This window comes from Triturus cristatus, chromosome 2_2 (assembly GCF_964204655.1).
Source record: "Triturus cristatus chromosome 2_2, aTriCri1.1, whole genome shotgun sequence".
Lineage (NCBI taxonomy): Eukaryota > Metazoa > Chordata > Amphibia > Caudata > Salamandridae > Triturus > Triturus cristatus.
The window spans coordinates 1,052,688,041-1,052,710,429 of NC_140582.1; the positions used below are offsets into that span (position 1 = coordinate 1,052,688,041).

General features: G+C 46.6%; 1 protein-coding gene across 1 annotated transcript in view; it reads left to right on the plus strand.

The window, feature by feature from the left end:
• The window catches only part of POLN (DNA polymerase nu), a 2,789,368-nt gene that overhangs the window by 1,928,783 nt on the left and 838,196 nt on the right, over positions 1 to 22,389 (plus strand). The window contains exon 17 of the mRNA XM_085643153.1: positions 16,487 to 16,540. Within this exon, the coding sequence (XP_085499279.1) occupies positions 16,487 to 16,540 (54 nt within the window). The remainder of the gene's footprint in view (positions 1 to 16,486; positions 16,541 to 22,389) is intronic.

Sequence of the window (22,389 nt, forward strand, 5' to 3'; positions counted from 1 at the left end):
CTCGACGTCTCCTGGTACCCGTGGCTGCAGCGACAAGCTTCACCCTTCACCTGCAATCTTCACAACATCGCCTGGTTCCTTCCTGGTCCCACGTGGTCACTGGCTAGTGACCTTGACTCTGTCCCTTCTGCTTGCAGGTACCCTTCCTTCTTGATCCCGGCCTTGGGATCCACCGGACACTCTGCACTGACTGCCTGTCAGCAACTTTCCTTTAGGCATCCATAGAAGTCCACGACGAAACCCGACGCAAGTTCACACCTATGCACCCGCAGCCCTTGGGCTAGGTAACTTGGGTACTTCCGTGCTCACAAGGGTAGTGACTATCCTAGGGTCTAGTTTCCGAGTCTCGACTTTCTAGTGTCCTAAAACTGCTTATTTCAGAACTGTACTATTTCTATCGACTATACGCATTACGCGTGAGTGTTTCCACTCTGCACCTGAATCCCGTGGGCCTCCCACTTCCTAACAGTTGGTAGTGTAGTGTAGCCCCAGCGATTCCCTAGGCCTAGGCCTATTCTATTTCCGTGACAGTGGTCCTTATACCACTTCTTTAGTATATGGTTTGCGTGGCCCCTTGGGCCTAACTGTATTACTTACCTGTGTGACTTAATGTATGCTTGAATAAGACTGTGTTGTACTTACCTCGAATCTCATAAAGAGTGCTGAGGGTTTGACTAGAATAAATACACTTTATTTTATATATATATATCTGTTGTGGTGTCCTTTCATTTGGTATTCAAGTGATTATATATGGTATCACAGCTGGCTTCACATGCCATTCAGAGTTTAGCCTAAGACTGCTCTTGTCCATGCTACCACTAGGATAGCTGGTCTATAAGGTTGACTTTACAACCAATCACCATAAGGGTTGTTTGGACTGATATAAGGTGTACACTAGACCTAGTGACATCATACATCAGGCCAACTTCTCACACCATACAGCATATAATCCTGAGTCATGTGCCGCTAGGGATTGTAGAGCTGTACAATTACTACACACTGCGACTCAGGAATACATGCTTGCCTCTGCTGCGCACAGGGTGGCGAAATGGCGAACATAACTAAAAGTTGTAAGAGGTCTAATGGGGCCAAAGGCATGTGCTAGAACTAAAGTCTGTGGCTAAGTATGGTACCTGAGGCCTACAGACAGATTCACTAGAAGTTTTGAAGTTTTGGCTGTAAGAGATCATGGTCACTGGGGGCCAGCTGCTTATATATTCACCTGAGCAAAGGACAATATGCAGGGCCACTGGAATTATGTGATTTTGTGGTGGTGGTATTTTCTGCAGAATCAAGGATTTTGCACATTTGCTACATAATCCATCAGCTGTTGAGTAATTTGCAAATTTTAACAAAAATACATTTTTTTCAAGCTGAAACATTCAAATTACTAACAGATTAAAATGCCAATGAAATACCACATGGAAGTTATAAATCGATTGCAGAATTGTGCGTGGAAACTGCACGTCATTGGCTTCAATGTGTCTGAGATAGCTTAGTGGGTTAACAAGCCAAATATGGAGTTAAGTTCAAGAGAATAATAAACTTGTTGCATATGTTTAAATTAAAGAGATTTGCCAAACAAGTTCTAATACAAGTGAGGTACGTCAGTGGGTTAAAAGACTTTACTACAGAGAATCGCGTTTAAAAATATGTCAGTTTCAAACACTAAAGCGATAGCTTGGACCCAGTAGGCAAAGCAATGCCAGCGTGAGATCTAACATAAACATACCAATAATTTAAAAAGTACACTTTTAACGATTTCATGTTTAAAAAAGTGAAGGTTCAAAAAGTAGATAAAAGTAAAATTAAAAAACCTAGCCTTCTTCCATCCCTAAAGGGCACCAATGTCGGCTACATCATATATAACTCGATGACCCACCTACACCCAGGGAGCTCTGTGTCTTTTAATGTAGTCATAGACGACATCTTCATATTGTGGCAGGGAACAACAACAACTCTCATCAAACTATTGGAAGAACTCAATACCATCGACCAAAGACTACAGTTCACCTTTGAGATTCAACATCATAAAATAAATTTTTGGGACGTCATCATTATACAAACAGATAAAGGTTTCCAAACAGACCTTCACAGAAAAAACACGGACAAAAACAACACTCTATCATACAACAGCTTTCATCTTAATGCTCTAAAAAACCATTTACCATTCACACAAATCTTAAGAGTTAAACGCATCGTATCTGAACCTGACAACATGACAACTCGCACTAAAGAAATGCTACACCGATTTAAAACTAGAGGATATCCAGAAAATATCCTTCACCAAGCAGTGGAGAGAAACAAAAAAATCAGCAGAATGATGGCATTATCACCAAGGACTAAGATTCAACAAGACCGCATGACTGTGGTATCCAAATATTCAACTATGAGCAAAAGATTCAAGGACACAATCAAAAAACATTGGCCAATACTACGCCTAGAACCAGACTTTCACCAAATCTTTGAAAATGAACCAATATTTGCATACACTAGAGCAAAGAATTTAGGAGAAATAATAAAGAACCCAACTCAACAAAATCAACACATTCAACATAAAGGTACCATCGCGTGCAGAAACTGCAACAACTGCAACAACATTATACCAAGACCACAAATAACACATCCCATGAGAGGCCATACCATCAAACTGAAAGTAACAGCCACATGTGATACGACTAACACTATATATGCCTTGAAATGCCCATGCGGGAAGATGTATGTAGGACAAACGGAAAGAAAAATAAAGATACGCATAAACGAACATAAAAGCAATATCAGAACAAAAAATGCAAAATCCACCGTAGCTAACCATTTTCAGGAAAGTGGCCACAACATAAGTCAACTCAAATTCATCGTTCTAGAAATGGTTGTCAAATCTGAAGGCAAAGACAATCACAAAACATTATTACAACGAGAAAACTACTGGATTCGTCTACTAAATTCCATGAAGCCTCATGGTATGAATGATCGTATGGAATTTACGTGTTATCTCTGACTCAGATTGCCTACTTGATATTATTCTTGATCACATTGCCTCTCCTACAATTTATTCAATGTAATTTTATAAATGCAGATTGTATTATTTAATGCTATACCTTATGAATTTATCTTAAAAATAACTAGCTTATTTACGTACCTTCTTTTATTATTTACGTACTGTTTGTGCACACAGTTTCTTTCATAATTCACTCATGGTCTAGCTCCACAAACTAGTCAATCCACACAGTCCGTCGTCACCTTCCCTTACACACAGAATTTTAGTCTCATTTCGATCTTCACACATATGCACACTTAATCACACGCCCACAGACGCGCTGACATCATCCACATGGAGAATTCAATCCACCACGAACATCGAAGGAAGGCTTGGAGATTACTCGGCTACCGATATGCGGACATCGTTCGCGAACCTCTTTTGAACTTGTGAACCTCATTACGTTGACTCACTAGTAAGTACCCATTATGTAAACGCTGTGAACCCGGAGTCAACATTTATTATTTGGCACACACATAATTGCATTTTAAACGAGTACCCTTTCCTCTACATTAGTCGAAAAAGATCATGACACTTACATAACACATTAGCACTATTTCAAGGCATTTGGGATATACACATACACTGGAACACGTAAGAAATCGGCAACAAAAACAAGGAGGCACAGACATACCTAGCATTAGGATAAGTCACTAAACATCACATGCACTTTGTATATTATTTAGACAAGGAGAAAGCGCACATAGATTGCCAATTCAGTTCACTATGTTTTTTAGATGAATACTACATACTGCACCAGGAACACATTTTGTTCATTCTTTTCTAGATAAACCCCTGACGAAGGCTGTATTTGAAGCCGAAATGCATTGGGATATGTGAGACACGTAGAACTTGTTAATCACCGCATCTTCGCTTTAAAAGATGAACTTTAAAACGTCGTGATGAAATAAACGAACGTTCAACTTCATTGAAAACAGTGTAACTTTATTGAAAATCACAGATAATCATTGCTATTTTATCTACCAGTGGGAAGTTTCACCCATTCAACCAGTGCCCAGGGGACACACCCTTCGCTTAGGGTTTGCTATATCAGGATTTAATTCGATGCACTCACATCAGAGGAGTGACACCCAGGAGCACGGGAAAAAAAACGCCCAAAAATAACATCCACCCCTTAAACCTTTTCAGAAGAAGCAGTGCACGCGTCAAATAACCCTTTCAAATAACCCTTTCAAATAACCCTTTTAATGTAGTCTGTCACTAGCTTTACCTCTCGCTGTATCAAAGCAATTTGAGCTGGTTTTGGATACCAGCTTTCTTCATTTGAAGATATTGAGGTGGGAGCGCCATGTGTCTACGATGGGTGTCAAATACCAGGGAGGAGTAGCGACCCCTAAGCAGGACGCAGGCTTCTGGGAAAGAGGGTAGGACTGTCCCTGAGAGACCGCCAGGTTCCCCGGTTATTAACCACTTACCAATAGCTTGGCACACCATACTGACGAGGAGCCAAGTTCATGAATAAAACACTGCCCTTACCAGGACCAGCGTCCGGAAGGATCCCACTTATCCGAACACGAGAAGCGTGCTGAATCCGGAATGTGCTTTATATACGCAAGTACCGCCATAGATCTCGGTGAGGGAAGGACCTGTAATAGGTTAAATGTCTGTATAGGAAGGAAAGTAAACAAGCATTGGCATAGCCAATAGGTTTCGCCTTTGGGACCTTGTAAGTGTTTAGTTATCCAGCACAATATCCTTGGTGCAACAACATCAACTGTTGCATGGCTAAACACTTATAAGGTCCCAAAGGCGAGACCTATTGGCTATGCCAATGCATTTTTTTGTTGCATGGTTCTCCTTGGCAGGGGGCGGGGTGCCCTTCTCTTTTAGAAACTCAGGAGCAGCAACATTGCTGTGGTGTCACCAGGGCTTTAAGTGGCTGAGGACCTACCACACATCATCCAGACAGTTCGAGATGCCTTGAATTTTGCAACAATGAACAGCATAGAGTAGTGTTGCAACACACATCAAAGGTGGACAACCCCGTCGAAAGTTTGTAAACATTCCGAAGTCACTGGGACTCTTGAAGCCTACTCTCTTTAAAGAGCAAAGGGAATAAACCTCAACAGACTATCAAAACAACTATAACACTTTAATGCACATATCGTACAGAAAGCAAACGGCTCAAGACGTCCACGTATGCTCTAGACAACTTACAGGTCGAATACAAATAATGTGTATTTCACTAAGGAGAGTGACCGATAGTTAAGGGGCACCTTCAAGCTAGTATATCGGTAGTTTTCATCATGGCATAAAGCTTTCGGCCTAGGTGAGACCTAAAAAGAGTCCACGCTGAGGAGAAATTCCGCGCCGGGCATTTCACAAGCAAACTATTGTTGTCACAAATAAACCCGAAGTGACAGCTCTGTAACTGAATCCGCTGTGCCGTGATTCTCCAGTATTGAATCTTTCATAGATTCACATGCTTGTATCTTTCCCGTCATCATGGTGGGAGTCTCAGGGTAAAAGAATAACAATAACAGTAAAAGAGAAAACTGCATAGAAAACCCACAGGGAATTATATTGTTTGGTAACCTAACATCATTATTATGTAGTCCAAAACTCAGCCAATCAGCTGCCAGCCCTGACATCACACTCCCCAGCAGAGCCACCATACCTCAGATTTCCAACCGCCATCGTGTGAGAAGCAATCTCCCTGAGCCTTGCTCAGTTTGTTCCTGGGTGAACTTTTGACCTTTCTATAATCTACAAGTCTTTCCATCTGGATTGAAGGCACTGTTTTTAATCTTGTGTCTAAAAATGTCTGAAGGCTCTAAAAAGAGACTTTTCAGGCCCTGCAGATCTTGTGGGAAGGCGAGATTATACTCTGAGGACCCCCACAAAGATTGTTTGTACTGTTTGCATCCAAAGCATGTGCCTAAGGACTGCAAGCACTGCAGAACTTTCTGTGCCAAGACTTTAAAGGACAGAGAAGCACGTTTACAGTTGTGGCTTCAGAAAAAGAAGGCCACCCCAGAGACTGACTGAGAAGAGGATTCAACGGCACAATCTTCTAAAAAGCAGAAGTCAAATATTTCTGAAGAGAAAGTGGATGCTAAAAAACAAAAAATTAAAGACAAGGAGGCGTCTTCATCTTCACTGCCTCATACACCTCTAAATAAGTCTTCAGAGACGAGAGTGGTGTCTTCAGCCCTGTCGACGAAGACTGGGGCGTCTCCGGCGCTTGTTTCTGTGAAAACGTCGACGACTCTGTCGACGACTACACCATCAACAATAACAATCTCGACGACGACAGCGGCGTAGACGGCAGCTACAAAGACAACACCGTAGAAGAAAGGTTCGTCGACGACACCGTCGACGGGAAGATCGTCGTCGTCATCGCCGACGACACCGTCGGCGACGACCTCGTCAACGACCATTCGAATTTCTTCGTCATCGACGGGAGCACCGACGACGACGGGAGCTCCGTCGACGACGTCCTTTCAAGTCACCAATGGCAAGATCATTGATCTCTATCAGGACGAGAAATCCACAGAATTTACTACTTGGACAAAAATTTCTCCACTTTCTCCCTCAAATCTGCTGGATTTACAAGAATCGGAGGATGAAGGGTCGTTTCGAGTAGCCTATAGTCCCTCACAGCTACAAATTAAGAGCCAGGACACAGACGAAAAAGAATGCCAGGAAGGACAAGGGGATTTTTCTTTTAAAGACCGTCCAGTATCCGGTTCCAAAAGATATGAATCTTTTCAACAGTCATACGAGTATGAAGAGGAAGAGGAGGCACATCCTAATGTGAGGGAGGAGTCAATTTCAATGCCTGTTTCTCTAGTGACTGATTTATGACACATGATCAATGACTATTATCGTCATTTTCCTGAGGCTAACGCTCCTGCCTCGAATACCTCAGGCGGTTCTCAACCTGCAGGTCAAGCTTCGGTGGTTCAGCCTCTGCCTCCGTTGCAAAAAATACGCTCTCCTCCTATAATTATAATTAGAGATGATTTCGCAGAGAGTGATGGAGGAGACCAGCCAGAAGAAAGGGGACTTCTTTAGAAGGATCCAGCAGGTGACGAATGGAATCAATATATCTTGCCGACGACACAGTCTCCGTCGCCGTCACCAGCAAATTCTCCACCGGAGGATATTGGAGGATTCCACGACATCATGGAAAGGGCCTCCAAGATGTTTGATCTTCTACTACCGGTGCAGGAAACGGATTGTTTCCTCTATGACTTCAAAGTATCATCTAGAAAGTATATCTGATCAATTCCTATCATTAGTCGTATCTGGGACGAGGGCTTGAAGATAATGAAAAATCCAGCCTCGTTTGCAGCCTCGGTGCCCAGAATAGAGAAGAAATATCGGGCCCCAGAGGCTTCTCCAGCATGCCTAATTGGGCATCCGCACCCAGAATCAGTGGTAATGCAGGCGGCACAGAGACAGTCCAAAAACCCTTGGCTTCTTCAGCTCCACCCGACAAGGAAGGAAGTCGGATGGATGGCGCGGGGAAGCATTTTGCAGTGATGGTAGCGGCTTCGATTCGAGCTTCAAACGCTCTAGCTCTGATCAGTCGTTATAATAGACAAATGTGGTCGGACATTGCACCATTATTAGCTCATCTCCCAGATGACAAAAAGGAAGAAGCTATTTTACAAGATGGAGCTAGGGCAGCCTCTGAATCCATCGATATTGCTATCGCATTTCGTCGGTGGCGTTTAGACAGATGGCCGGAGCAGTGGCACTCCGGAGACAAGGCTGGCTAAAGGCCACTGCATTCAGACCGGAAGTCCAGGCAAAAATTGTGGATATGCCTTTTGACGGGGAGAATCTCTTCGGTAAGCATGTAGACGATGCTCTCCAAGGAATCAAATCAGACACAGACACAGCGCGGGTGCTGGGCTCTCTGCAACAAGGTAGATTCCAGTTCTTTCGGAGGAGAGGTTCTAGAGTCCAGGACAATCAGAGATCTTCTTACCAGTCCAATAGGTACCAACCTTACAATCAGCAGGGGTACTGCCAGTTTTTAAACAACCAGCAGATTCGTTCCTCAAACACTTCCTACCACTTCCTACCAGCAGCAGTCCAGAGGGAAGTCTGCTGCGTGAGGAAAGTCACAGCAATCCAATCGGAGACAGTGACTTTACCAGGGCACCCACCACCTTGTCAAACCTCAAAAACAACCATTACCGCTCTCTTTTTTATCAACAGTGGCTGTCGATAACAACGGACATATGGGTACTGGACGTGATACATCAAGTCCATACCTTAGAATTCATACAGAAGCCCCCAAATCAACCACCTATTCACAGGAAGCAACAGCATCTTTCAGCCCTCAAGGCAGAAATCTTGTCTCTTATTGTGAGAGGGGCGATAGAGGAAGTTCCGCCTCAACAGCGAGGGAAAGGATTTTACTCGCACATTTTCCTGATAAAGAAAAAGCAGACTTCCAAATGGAGGCAGGTAATGGACCTGAGAGGTCTAAACCAATTAATCAGAAAAATATTGTTTCGTATGCTGTCACTTCAAGAAATCCTCCTGATGCTACGCAAAGGAGACTACATGGCATCCCTAGATCTCTTAAATGCCTATTTTCATATTCCGATGCACATCAAACACAGGCAGTATCTACGTTTCATGGTCAATTCAAGGTCTTACCCTTCGGTCTAAAATCGGCGCCAAGGGTTTTCACAAAGTGCATGGCGCCAGTAGCAGCGCACCTGAGACAACAAGGCCACCAGATTTACCCGTATCTGGACAACTGACTCATAAAAGGTGCATCATACCAGGACTCCCTGCACTCTCTTCAATGCTGCATGGATCTCTTCCATTGTCTAGGACTGCGGATCAACTTGAAAAAATCGTCTCTCATTCCGTCGCAATCCCTTCGATTTTTAGGAGCCATGCTTCACACAAAGGAAGCAAAATCTTATCCTTCAGAGGAGCGTACTCAAAAAATCTTAAACCTGGCATCACAATTGCAAACAAGAAGGTTCACTTCAGTGAGAATCTTCAAGTCCTTATTGGGGATGATGTCATGTGCAGCTTATCTTGATGATATTGCTGTCTTTAGCTCCACCTGGGAGGATCACCTGGTCCACCTGGTCCACCTGAGGAATGTTTTAGGCCACTAAGTGCCAGATAGGGCAGAGCAAGGTTGTGTACCTGGGCCACCTAGTAGGTGGGGTTCAGGTTCAACCACTTGAGAGCAAGATCCAGACCATAAAGGACTGGACTCCTCCAATTACCCAGACACAGGTCAGAGCTTTCTTGGGCCTGTCTGGATACTACAGAAAGTTTGTTAAGAATTATGGGTCCATTGTGACACCACTTAATGACTTGACCTCCTAGAAAATGCCAAAGAAAGTTCAGTGGACAGTAAGCTGTCAGAAGGCCTTTGATGACCTGAAGCAGGCCATGTGCACCTATTCTGAAAAGTCCAGATTACTCCAAAGAATTCATTGTCCAAACAGATGCTTCTGAGTTGGGTGTGGGAGCTGAATATAGATGGTCAAGAACAGCCCATTGCTTTTATTAGTAGAAGGCTGACCCCTAGAGAGAAGCGTTGGTCAGCTATTGAGAGGGAGGCCTTTGCTGTGGTCTGGGCCCTGAAGAAGCTGAGGCCATACCTGTTTGGTACTCACTTCAAGATTCAGACAGACCATAAGCCCCTCTTGTGGCTAAATCAGATGAAGGGTGAAAATCCCAAACTTCTTAGGTGGTCCATTTCCCTACAGGGGATGGACTTCACAGTGGAACATAGACCTGGGACTGACCATGCCAATTCAGATGGACTCTCCAGATATTTCCACTTAGAACATAAAGACTCAACTGGTCAAGGTTAGTTTAATGTCCCTAAGTTTGGGGGGGGGGTTGTGTAGGAGAGTAGGGTCTGCTTCCTATGGATCACCTTATAGGGCCCTGTACAGTGTACCTTAGGTACCCAGGGCATAGGTGTACCCTAGGCCTACCAGGGGCTGCAGCATGTATTATGCCACCCCTGGCTGGCCTCCCATCATGACACAACTGGCTGATCACTCAGCTGGGGCAAGGTCGTGTAATCACCCCTTGCTTAGGTATAGTATTCCTATACCTACCTTATATATAGACACATGGGTAACCTGTAAGCCACTCCTATGGCAGGCCTTAACAATCCTGGAGGCAGAGTGCTTGGTAACATGTGAGATGGTGCTCTAGCATGAGCTGAGCCTGTCTGCAGCTTTCGGAACCATGTGCTTATAGCTGTTCTATGATATCGCCTACCATATACTCTTAAAGTGCCTTATAATCCTCGTGGTTATGGTAACTATGGTTTGACTTTATCAAAACATGTCGTGTAAGGTGTCTAACACTGTGGAATACTACCCCCACACCATTTCTGTTGATGATTATAGTATTCCCCCCTTCTAGAGTGAGAAGACATGTTAAAATCCTACTTACCCGGTTAAAGTTAACCAGAGCCCCGCATCACAAAATGGATGCTTCTGCCACGGACACAAGTCTGACCTCCTGCTGCTGGGAGTCCTTCCAGCGAGGGAGGCTTGGACAATAGGTTTCCTGCCTTGTGAGGTGCTAGCACCACCCCAGACAGGACTTAGTGTATTGGGGAAGGGAGGGATGAAAGAAACGAGACACTGCCTGGGGCACACAAGGTGTCCCATGCATAGCCCGGTTCAAACCGGTGCTGGGGCACTCCAGCCCCAGCCCTGGCGCGAAAAAGGGAAGGGGGTGTAACCACCCCCCTCCCTGGTCCCACCCATAGGAGGGACCTAGCAGGTAACCCAGCCCCCCATATTAGTATAAGAGTGGTAGCTGAGTCCCTAGGACTTTGGATTATTCTGAACTGAAACTAGACACGAAACTCTGGACCTTCGACATTCGATGACAAGAAGACTGAAGAATCTCCCTTGTGGCCAAGGAGTGGCCACCCTGTGCAAACAGGCACCAACAAGCGACCTGCCGTTTGCTTTGCCCAAGTTCTACGAGGAACCGTCTGCAGAGCCCGACCAGCGCCTTGACCTCCAGACTTCTCCGACCCTGATCCACATCCACAGCCGAGCTGAGATCCGTGGAGGCGACGAGAGACGTGGGACCGGCTACCTGGGAAAATTGGCGAGTAGCTTCCAGCGCAGCTTCTGAGGCATCCTCGAAGTTGTGCTCTGGGGATTGAGAAGCCCCAACCCCGAGCACCATCTGTACCGAAGATCAGCCCTCCACACTCCACGAGTTCTGCGTGGGGCCCTTCTGCATTTTCCTGCTTGACGCGTCTGTCCGGTTGCTGACCCGTGGGCTAGTAGCCTCAGTGACGACGAACCCTTAACTTTCCACCGCTGGTTTGGCTCCTCCAGACTGGCCCTTGCTTCCCTGTGAAAGAGAAGCACCACAGACCTTCCTGGTCTGCACCTGAGGCGAATTTCCATTTCCGAGTGGGTTGCCTTTGCCAAGGCTTGTTGACTTCAATCGGGACGTCGACTCTGCCATCAGCAAGATTTGCCATGGGACAGCTCGTACCCTGGTTCTGGTCATCCTCGACGCCTCCTGGTCTACGCAGCTGCAGAGACAAGCTTCAAGACATCACCTGTGTTCTGCACGACATCGCCTGGTTCCTTCCTGGTTCCACACGGTCACTGGCTTGTGACCCAGACTTTGTCCCCTCTGCTTGCAGGTGTTCTTCCTTCAAGATCCATCCTTGTATCCATCGGACATCTTCCTCCTGGCCGCCTGCCAGCATCTGTTCTTCAGGCATCCATAGGATCCAGCGACGACACCCGACACATCTTCACACCTATGCACCCGTCTACTGTGGGAGAGGTAACGCGAGTACTCTGGTGCTCCAGTGGATATTGACTATCCAAGTGTCTAAGTCTTTAGTTGCTTCCTCCTAGTTACTTCGGAAGTGTCCTTATTCTTCCTATTTCTAACTACTACATTCCCATTGACTTTAATGTAACCCGCATGTGTGTTTCCACACTGCACACGCCTCCCGTGGGCCTCCCACTTCCTAAGTATTGGTAGGGTAGTGTAGCCCCAGCGATTCCCTAGGCCCTAGGCCTACTCCCTGTTCGTGACGTGGTACTTATACCACTTTCTTAGTATATGGTTTGCGTGGCCCCTGGGCCTAACTGTATTTTCCTGTGTAACTTAACGTATGCTACTTAAGAAATTGTTTGTGCTTAGACCTCTGAACTCATAAAGAGTGCTGAGGGTATATGTTAGAATAAATACATTCTAATTTTATATATACCTGGTGTGGTGTCCTTTCATTTGGTATTCAAGGGATTGTAATGGTATAACAGCTGGCTTCACCTGCCATACAGAGATTAGCCTAAGACTGCTCTTGTCCATGCTACCACTAGGATAGCTGGTCTATAAGGTTGACTTTACAACCAATCACCATAAGGGTTGTTTGGACTGATACAGGGTGTACAGTAGAACTAGTGACATCATATATCAGGCCAACTTCTCACACTCGTGGCTCGCCTTCCACCTCCTCCTGCGACAAATCTACAGCAATTTCAAAAAGCCATGAGATATTTTCCATTCAAATTAGACCATTAGTTTTAAACAATTTTTGCTCAGTTTTGTTCCTTTTTTTTTTTTTTACAACACTTTTATTAATCAAGAAGGTAAAGGCTGCAGGCCCTTGTAGAACCAGGGGATCTGCCACATAGTAAATAGCAACAGCTCTTGATATTTTTACCATAACAAGGAACATTGGAGAGCTATTCATACATCATCTGTCAAGAAAACCCCCTCCCTTCCCAACACCCAACACCCTCTCCCCCGACCGCACCACCGCCAGAGTCCACCAGCACCATCTCTATACAATTAGTACTCAGCGCCACACTTGACACTCAAATAGGCCCCAAGTCTTCATCCGCTTTAAAGATCGGCAACTCCAGGCCCATATTGAAATCTAAACCTCGTTTCCAAACATTAATAGAGGGAGCCGCCGGGGCCTTCCATGCCCGGGCGAGATCCCGCTTGGCTGTCGTTAGGCCCAGAAGCAGCAAGTGACGCTTATAGATATTACCCCCAATATCGGCCATAATATGGAGCAACACCAATTTGGGGTCTACTGGAAGATCCCAGCCCAACACCTCCGATAGGCACCCTAACACTCCCCCCCCCCAAAACCGGCGCACTGCAGGGCAGTGCCAGACTGTGTGCACCAAAGACCCCACCTCTCGCCCACACCTAAGGCAGTCCGGGGAGGCTATAAGACCCGCCCGCCACAGCCGCTGCCGTGTGTAATAAGTCCTGTGTAGATACCGAAATTGGACGAGACGCAGTCGGATCGCTATACTAGCCTCACAGGGGGAGGCCAGCGCCTCCCTCCAATCCGTCTCGTCCAACGGCCCCACATCCGTCTCCCACCGCTCACGCAGACCCTGCAGGGACGGAGCACTATGAATCACCATAGACTGATAGATTTTAGAGACTTTCTTTTCTTGGAGATCTCCCATAAACACCTTAGCCTCAAGGGGACTGAATTCAGGGATGGATTGCATACCCTCCAGTCTAGGGGCGAGGGCGTGGCGCAGCTGGAGGTATTTAAAGAACTGCGTCTGTGGCATTTGATACTCATGCTGTAAGTCCCCAAAGGATTTCATCACACAGCCCTTAACGACCGATCCCAACGTGGAGATACCAATTCTGTCCCAACCCCTAAATCCAGAGAGGGTCGCCAACTGAGGGAGCAGCCCGTTCTGCCACAACGGGGTCTCTCGGGTAAGCCTACCCCACCAACCAATATGACATAAAGCCCGGCGCCACACCCGAAACACCACCTGACTGACCGTGGCAGTGCCTCTCGCAATGCAGTCGCGTAAAGTAGGGTATGTACCGTATGTTGGTCCATGAGACGCCTCTCCACCGCATACGCCGGGTCCCCCCTATCTCCATACCACCATTCGTTTAGGACAAATAAATGGGAGGCATAATAATAGGATAAGATATCAGAGGTAGCCAGTCCCCCATCATATTCCGACAGAAAGCAAAACCGCAGCGATACCCTAGCCAGACCCCCTTCCCACAGAAATTGGCTCAGCACCGCATTAACCTGCCGAAACCAACTGGGAGGAATCTCGGAATCTCATATGGGTGGTTTTGGAGCGGGTAAAGAAGTCGAGGCAGTGCCACCATCTTAAAGATGGCAGAGCGGCCACAGATAGTGAGAGGCATACGCGCCCAGAGCTTAACATCTCAACATACTTTCTCCCATACCGGCACCACGTTGCGCTCCCAGGCGATCGTCAGCACGTCGGTGATGAAGACCCCCAGTTATTGCAGCCCCCCGGCTGCAACACATAATGACGCCGTCCACTCACCCTGTATGTCCCGACCGCCCAGTACCCAAAGGGTGGATTTCCTCGGGTTCATGTATAGTCCCGATGTCTCCCCAAAGACCTTCATCATGCGGAGCAGCCGCGGTCCCATTTTATCCAGATCCGAAAGGAAGAACAACACGTCATCGGCATATAGGGCAATGCGATCCGAGAGTCCATGTTCCCACCCAAACCCTGTGTATTGCGCATCCATACGAACCCAGGAGGCCAGCGGTTCCATGGCTAAGGCAAATAGGTAAGGCGACAAGGGACAGCCCTGTCGTGTCCCCCGGTTCACCGGGAATCTTGCCGAGGTCGCCCCTGCCACACGAACCGAGGCCGTAAGATCCGCATACAGAAGCGTTAGATAGGATAAGAAGCGTGGACCCAGGTTTAGACGTTGCAGCAAGGCAAAGAGATAGCGCCAACTAAGAGAGTCAAAAGCTCTATCTATGTCGGCCAAAAGGAGAGCTGCCCGAGCCTCTAGCCGCTGGACTGCAGCAATCGCCACATATGCACGCCGGATGTTGTGATGCGTTGCCCTATGTGGCATAAACCCGGCTTGGTCCGGGTGGACCAGGGTATGAATATATGGCAAGAGCCTGTTGGCCAGGGCCTTGGCCAGAATCTTCGCCTCCACATTAAGAAGGGAAATCGGCCGATAGGAGGCATGTTGTTCAGGAGGGCGGCCCGGCTTGTGGAATACGACGATCTCTGCATGTCGCCAGTCGGCCGGCAAAACACCCCGCTCACAGGCATCCTCCACCACCGCATGATAATGGGGCCCCAGTTGCATAAAGTATTTTCTGAAGAACTCACTCTGGGAACCCGTTCGGGCCCGGGGCCTTCCCTAGGGACAAGCTCCCCAATGCCGTCCCCAACTCATCTACCGTCAGTGGTCGGTCCAAGTCTGCACACGCCTCATCCGAAAGGGCTCTAGGGGGAAGATCATCGAGGAACCGATCTACAAGCCCCCCGGGTATGGTCTCCCGCGATCCGTACAACTCCGCATAATATGCTGCAAAGCTTTCCACTAAGGCGTCAGGGTCTCTTGGCACGCGCCCCTCTCTATCTGTGATCCCCGGGAGGGTCTGTGCTTGATGCTGCCCCTGACAAAGCCTATAAAGCATTGTCCCCGATTTGTCCCCCTACTGATAATGGGTGCCATTGCTTGTCGAGAAGCTCTTGGAGAGTCCTCATGTGCAACCGGCAGTTGGGAAGTAAGGGGATGCAGGAAGACATCATCATCATCATCATATAGACAAAGACAGAAGCCAATGACAAATATGGGTGGAGATTAGGCATGGCTTCTCTTCCATACTCCACTACAGCAGCTCGCCAGAGCAGCGCATGCGCGCTGACTCAGGCTTGACCTAAGAATTACTTGGCCTACATGGATGATCTATTCATTAGTTCTGAAGCTAGGATATATATTCATTAGCTATAGTTAGCTTCAGTAACTATAGTTCTTAAAACTGCATTTCTAAATTGTAGCAATAAAACAACTAACAGCTTAATTGAGTTTGAACAAAATCTGGTGGGCTATGCTTCAATCACATTTTGAAAGATACTTATATTCAAAGTTCATCGATTGACTTCTTCATATGATTTGGGAGCCTGATGTGTTCATAGGCTCCTACTCGTCTTCTTTATGTGCCAGCTATCTGGATTGCCAATCCTCATATAGGAGCAGTGGGAGGGACAGCCCTCAGTACTTGAAGACTGTGCATGAGCAGTTGCAGCAATCTAGTACAAGTATTCAGCACTTCAAGAATAGAAAGAGCTCTGATATTGTCCACTGCCTATATCAACTTTTACTCAAGGGGTGGCAGATCTACAGCTAAATGGTAACTTTGGTATTTTTGAAGAACAAGTGACATTCTATTAATTGCTTTGGTATCAGCAGCTCATAAACGGATTATAGCAACATAATTTATTAAAGATAGGTTTTGTGAGTGATGAATGTAGCATATTTTAATTTACCAATGCATGCCATAGCATTTTATACATCTTTTAAATTGTTATAGTTGGAAAGGTCGTATTCTGATTTTGAATGTTCCCCACAATGATAAATGCAGAGCAGAGCCTTAATATTTCTTTATTTCTAGACACATTACAAAATATTATATTTTTCTCATAGGTCCATAAGATTAAATCGGCTTTTGTGGATGGTTTGCAGTCATGTATTAAGAAGGTAAGGAATCAACATTGATATTCCAAATTCATCAGGAATGAGGATGGTAGTTCTAGCGCCCATGATCTATTTCTAGGAGATTAAAGGAGCAGCTGGGCCTCAAATCTCTCACAGATCTGCAATGTTAGATTGATGTTTGTGAAAATAACGAAACTCCTTGTCATTTTCTAATGACTACCTATCTATGGATAAATTACGGAATTAAGAATTATAGTTTCAGATCTTATATTACATTTGTAACAGAATTACAATGATATGTTGGACGATAAGCATTGGCAAAGTCAATAGGTGTGGCTCTTTATAAGGGGAAGTGTTTACTAATAATTGGACACTTTTGACTTGAGTGTGCTGTCCTCAACTGTCCTGTAAAGGAAATCCCATTAAAAAATAGAACTCTAAGCTTCAACGATACTAGAGCTGGGAGTAGACCTCTGATGAACAGTCTGCATTTACAGCGTTAATCTGTGTCCCTAAACAATGGTATTTTAAAAAAGAGAAAGAAGATGAAATTTGAGATCTGAAAGAAACACGTTAGTTAGATTCCTCACCTTAGAATATCCCCAGGCGTCAGGCTGGATCCGGAAAGATTTTTGTAGCAATACCCCTTGCGCGTCGCTAGGCGTTGTCTGCGGCTCCGCATCCGTCGTTGGCGTCGTGCGCCGGAATGACGTAGTCGGAGTACTTAGACGCCGCCCTCGCGCGCTGACGTCAGTTCTTCTTTTTTTCCGCGCCAGACAGCGCCGATCCGGGAAGAGCTTACCCCTTAGTCAATTTTTTACTAAACTTTTTTGACTCTTTTTGGTCTTCTGTCGACTCGACTCTGGTGCCGGTAGGATGCCTGGGTTTAAAGCCTGTGACTCCTGTCATCGACTGATGTCGGTGACGGACCACCATCGCCGGTGCCTTTACTGCCTGGGGGCCGATCACGACGCGGAGTCGTGCCCCGATTGTCAGGCCTTGACCTCGAAGGCTAGGCGGGAGCGGTCCCATAAGCTTCTCCAGCTTCGGCACTCGGCTCCGCGCCGCTCACGGTCCCGGTCCAGGAGGAGGTCCAAGGACCGGTCGCGGAGCCGCAGTCACCATCATCGCTCGTCGGGCTCGAAGTCTTCGGGTAAGTCGAAGCGATCAAAGAAGTCCAAGAGGCGACACCGCTCTTCGGACTCCCCTCGCGCGACTCGGCCGAGGGTCAGGGTGGTCCCACCCCCGCGGCTCCGTCGGCGCCGCAGGAGCCACGTCCGTCTCCATACCCGCCGGCCCCTGGGACTGACGCGACTCCGGCGGAGGTCAGTGCCTTCCTCTCGGCCATGAGGGGCCTGGCTCCGCCGTCGATGCCTGCCGGCGCGCCTTCGGGCCCCGCGGGCTCAACTGGGCGACCTCGCGTGCTGGCGGCTCTGGCCCCGGCGACGACTTTGGTCCCAACGCCGCAGGTCCCCGAGGGATCCAGGCCAGGATCTCTGCCTGCGCCAGTCGACCACCCGACGCCTCCTCCGCCGGTGCCGACACCGGTTCCGCCTCCGGCGCCGTCTCCGGACGACACCGTTCCCCGGTTTAGCCCCTGTCCGTGCCCGGCGCCAGCGCGGCGCCGCTCGACGCCACACCCGACGCCGATGGATGAGCGTTTCATCTACCACCCGGCTCCGATCATTCCTCCTGTTTATCAGGAATCGGATGACGGGGGCGACTGGGAGGGGTCTGAGGACCCTATGGCCAGACAGGGCCAACTTTCACAGGACTGGGCAGACGAACTGGGGGCTGCTAGTGGTCTGGACACCTCCCCGGACGCTGGTTTCATCTCTCCTCCAACTGTGGCCTCGGAGGAAGGTGCAGCTTTCTCAGTGGTGCTGCGCAAGGCGGCCGAAGCCCTGGAGCTCGAGTTGCCTGCTGTGGCCGTGAGGACTAACATCCTCACAGAGGTGCTTCAACCGTCAGCAAGCTCCACAGAGCCTCTACTGCAGTTGAGTGAGGCCCTCATCGACGTTCTGCAGGGCACTTGGTCCAAGCCCGCCACAGTTCCTCCTGTGGATCGGAACGTGGCCCGGCGCCACCGCCCTGCTCCGGGCGACCCCAGTTTCCTGTCCCAACACCCCACCCCTGAAAGTCTGGTTATCCAGGCCTCCACTTCCCAATCCTCCTTCCCGTCCACTCCTCCGGATCGGGAATCCAAGAGGCTGGAACAGTTCGGAAAGAAGCTGTTCTCTTCCTTGAGTTTGGGCCTGCGGTCTTTGAACACTGCTTGCCTCTTGGACCGTTTCTCCCACTCTCTGTGGGATACGGTGGAGGACGTGCTGCCCCTGTCCGGAGGAGGCCCGGACACGTCTCTCCCAGGCGCTTGCTGACGGGCGAGATGCACCACGACATGCCATACGGTGTGGACTAATTAATTAGAGAAAGGTAACCCCCTTAAAGGTTCTATTTTAGGTCAGGGATCAGGGGGAAAATACTATAAACAAAACTGAAAAATATCCCTCTGGACCTATATTTCTTTTGCTTAGCAATTAATTTCTTGTGGGTACCACATGAAGAAGAGACAACCAATTGTATATTTACATTTCAACTAGTGAGTTTATTTTTTTATATTGTTTTTAAGATGTTTTGCTTATTTATATACATTTTTACTTGTTTATATACATTTTTTCTCAGATAAACATCGAATTGTTTTCTTATTCCCAAACACAATATATACAGTGATATTTTGGGTTGTTCTGTGCTCATTCAATTTTATCAACACAATGTTTAGAGTTATAGGCTAAAACCTCTCTCCTATGATTTGAGAGAAATCCCCACAGCAATCACTCCTCTGTTCATACCACATGCATTTCACTATCATACGACACATTCACACTACACCCCAGATATGCACCAACGATGTTGCTGGACTAGCCAGGACTGGGCCAGGTGCTCGACCCTTTAATTATGATGCTAAGAAACTGGGGTGTGACACTCTGTCTGGTCGACGCACGTTTCGGTGGATCTAATTTCTTTTCTTGCCACCTTCTTCAGGACCTTTTGTTTGCGCGTTTATCGCGGGCAAAGATGAGGGGATTGTTATTCTGTAAAACAATTGGATAGTATCAAAACATAATTTCATACATTGTTTATGTGTCCCACAGGAGAATACTACATTTATTCTCCAATATATACAATTAAAAACCAAGAATTAGCACTTCTGTCAAGTTTACAAACGTGCCTTTACTTACATAGCTCTCTGCAAATTTCAAGAAAGTGTATAGTGGTAGATCGGAGAGTAGCAAAGATAGATAAGAGCAATATGTACCACAGATAAACTTCATTTTATCAAAGAGCGTTTTTTCTCTCTACGGTCCTGTGTCCTATTGACTAGTATTCTCTATTTTACGTTTATCAAATCTCACTGAGATTACTCCATTATGTTATTTCTTAATCGTGGGCATAAAAAGGAGAACTCGAAACTACCTGTTGTGTACTGATATACACGTAGTGAAAGTCTTCCTCTCAGTTAGTATTACTGATGTCGTTCTTCTTCTTTGCCAATTATGGTCAATGCTGCAAGAAGATTTCATATTGTTATTACACCTTCTGCTTTCTCTATAGGAACGCTCCCTATTCCACTTGTGAGTTTTATATCAATATTACGTGTACCTTTATCGGTCCGGGTTGCGATCCTAGGAGTCAGTTTCGCATATCTTCATGAGTTAATATGTTCTCTCTTTTCCCTTCCATATTTTCAAGCCTTTCTTTCAGTATTGATAACTCACCAGCCCTTAAGAACTATTCTCGGTGCTGTATAGTCTGGTTAGAATTTAGAAAAAGGTAATTAGCATTTTTCGATCTTATTATTACACGTACAGCGTAATTTAATTTTCATATGATTACCTACTTAGTCTTTATTGTAAACAGCAAGGTATTACTTCTTTCCGTTTCTTTGTTCTTTGGATAGTTGCATTATCCTGTAAGGGGATGGCTGGTACCAATCTTGTTTTGAGCTCTGGTAAATAAAAAGGATTTTTTTAGTATATGCACGCTGAGGAACTAGGACGCGTGTTAGGGCGACTTCATATTGATTGTTTGCCCCAGTATTACCATAAAAGTCTCATTACCGTGTCTCACTGGTCTCTATGACCATCTTATTTTTACTATAAGCTAACCATACAGAATTGTAAATCCTGTGCGCTCTCATCGCTATTATTTCCCCCCACTAAGAATCTTTATATACGGTAGGGGTTCCTAGTTTCCTAAGGTACTGAGTCTAAAAAGGTAAGCTTAAATCTCACAGACTACCAAGGTTGCTGGAGTTTCATGACGCAGTACCTTACCTCTCGGCGGTTTCGTATTCTCCTTCGGCAGCTTGATAAACAGACTCCGGCCTCCAATGTAGTGGCCGTAAAATCCTTCCCTTTTTAAGCAGTGCTGGCTTTCTGATTGCGGGCAGCTGCGATCTGTGATCACGTGTTCTCCTGCGTGCCATTGTATGTCTCGCTCAGAATACCTTTGTTACATCGGGTTCCATCTTGGAAAGGTAATCACTAAGATTACCTACATGAGACGAATCATTTATTGGACCCGTTATGTGCTTGGGATTGTCTTTTTATTACGATTACGCCGGGGATTTATCGTATAGCTTATTTCATTTATGCGCACCAATTTATAGCAACTAATGCATTCCATTGATGGTCATGTATTATCAGAAAACTTCGCCGCCATTATGGATCGGGTCATACACCGCTGTGGTGTGAAATCACGTGTTCTCTTTCGTGCCATTGTGTTTCTCACTCATAATCCCTTTGTTACTATGGGTTTCATCTTGAAAAGGTAATCACTGAGATTACCTACATGACGCGAATCATTTATTGTACCCGTTATGCAATTGAGATTGTTTTTTTGTACTACGATTTCCCCGGAAATTTATCGTGTACTATGTATCATATATGCGCACGAATATCTAGCAACTAATGTATACTCGGTATGACTCGGTAGGTGTCTAGTTTTATAATAGCCAATAATAGCTTATATCCCCGATTCCCCGAGGCACTGATAGTGAAGTATGTATCGTTTGGCCATTTTACTGTTTAATGGATGTTTAATTCTCGCTGGAGAAGGTGACCTTTCACATGGATCGTGCTAGCCGCTAGCTGCGCTTTTTGGCTGCTTTCTACTTTTAGAAAATCCCGTTTTGTATTTTGTTTGTTTGGGTGACTTTTACCCTGTTTTTAATAACATTGACCTTTCTGGCCTCATTCCTGCACCTTAGAACCCCCCTGGGGACCATCTACACCGCCTTTGGCGGGTCCGGGATCACGGGGTTTTGGGGACTTCGAATTTGAGCGCCATCTTGGATTGGGCTCGGGCTCTCTCGCGTAATCTCGCGAGAGGTCGCCCTTCTGAGCCTATTTGAGGCTGCGTGTAACTGCAGGTCAGCCTGGAGAAGGTGACCTTTCACATGGATCGTGCTAGCCGCTAGCTGCGCTTTTTGGCTGCTTTCTACTTTTAGAAAATCCCGTTTTGTATTTTGTTTGTTTGGGTGATTTTTACCCTGTTTTTAATAACATTGACCTTTCTGGCCTCATTCCTGCACCTTAGAACCCCCCTGGGGACCATCTACACCGCCTTTGGCGGGTCCGGGATCACGGGGTTTTGGGGACTTCGAATTTGAGCGCCATCTTGGATTGGGCTCGGGCTCTCTCGCGTAATCTCGCGAGAGGTCGCCCTTCTGAGCCTATTTGAGGCTGCGTGTAACTGCAGGTCAGCCTGGAGAAGGTGACCTTTCACATGGATCGTGCTAGCCACTAGCTGCGCTTTTTGGCTGCTTTCTACTTTTAGAAAATCCCGTTTTGTATTTTGTTTGTTTGGGTGACTTTTACCCTGTTTTTAAT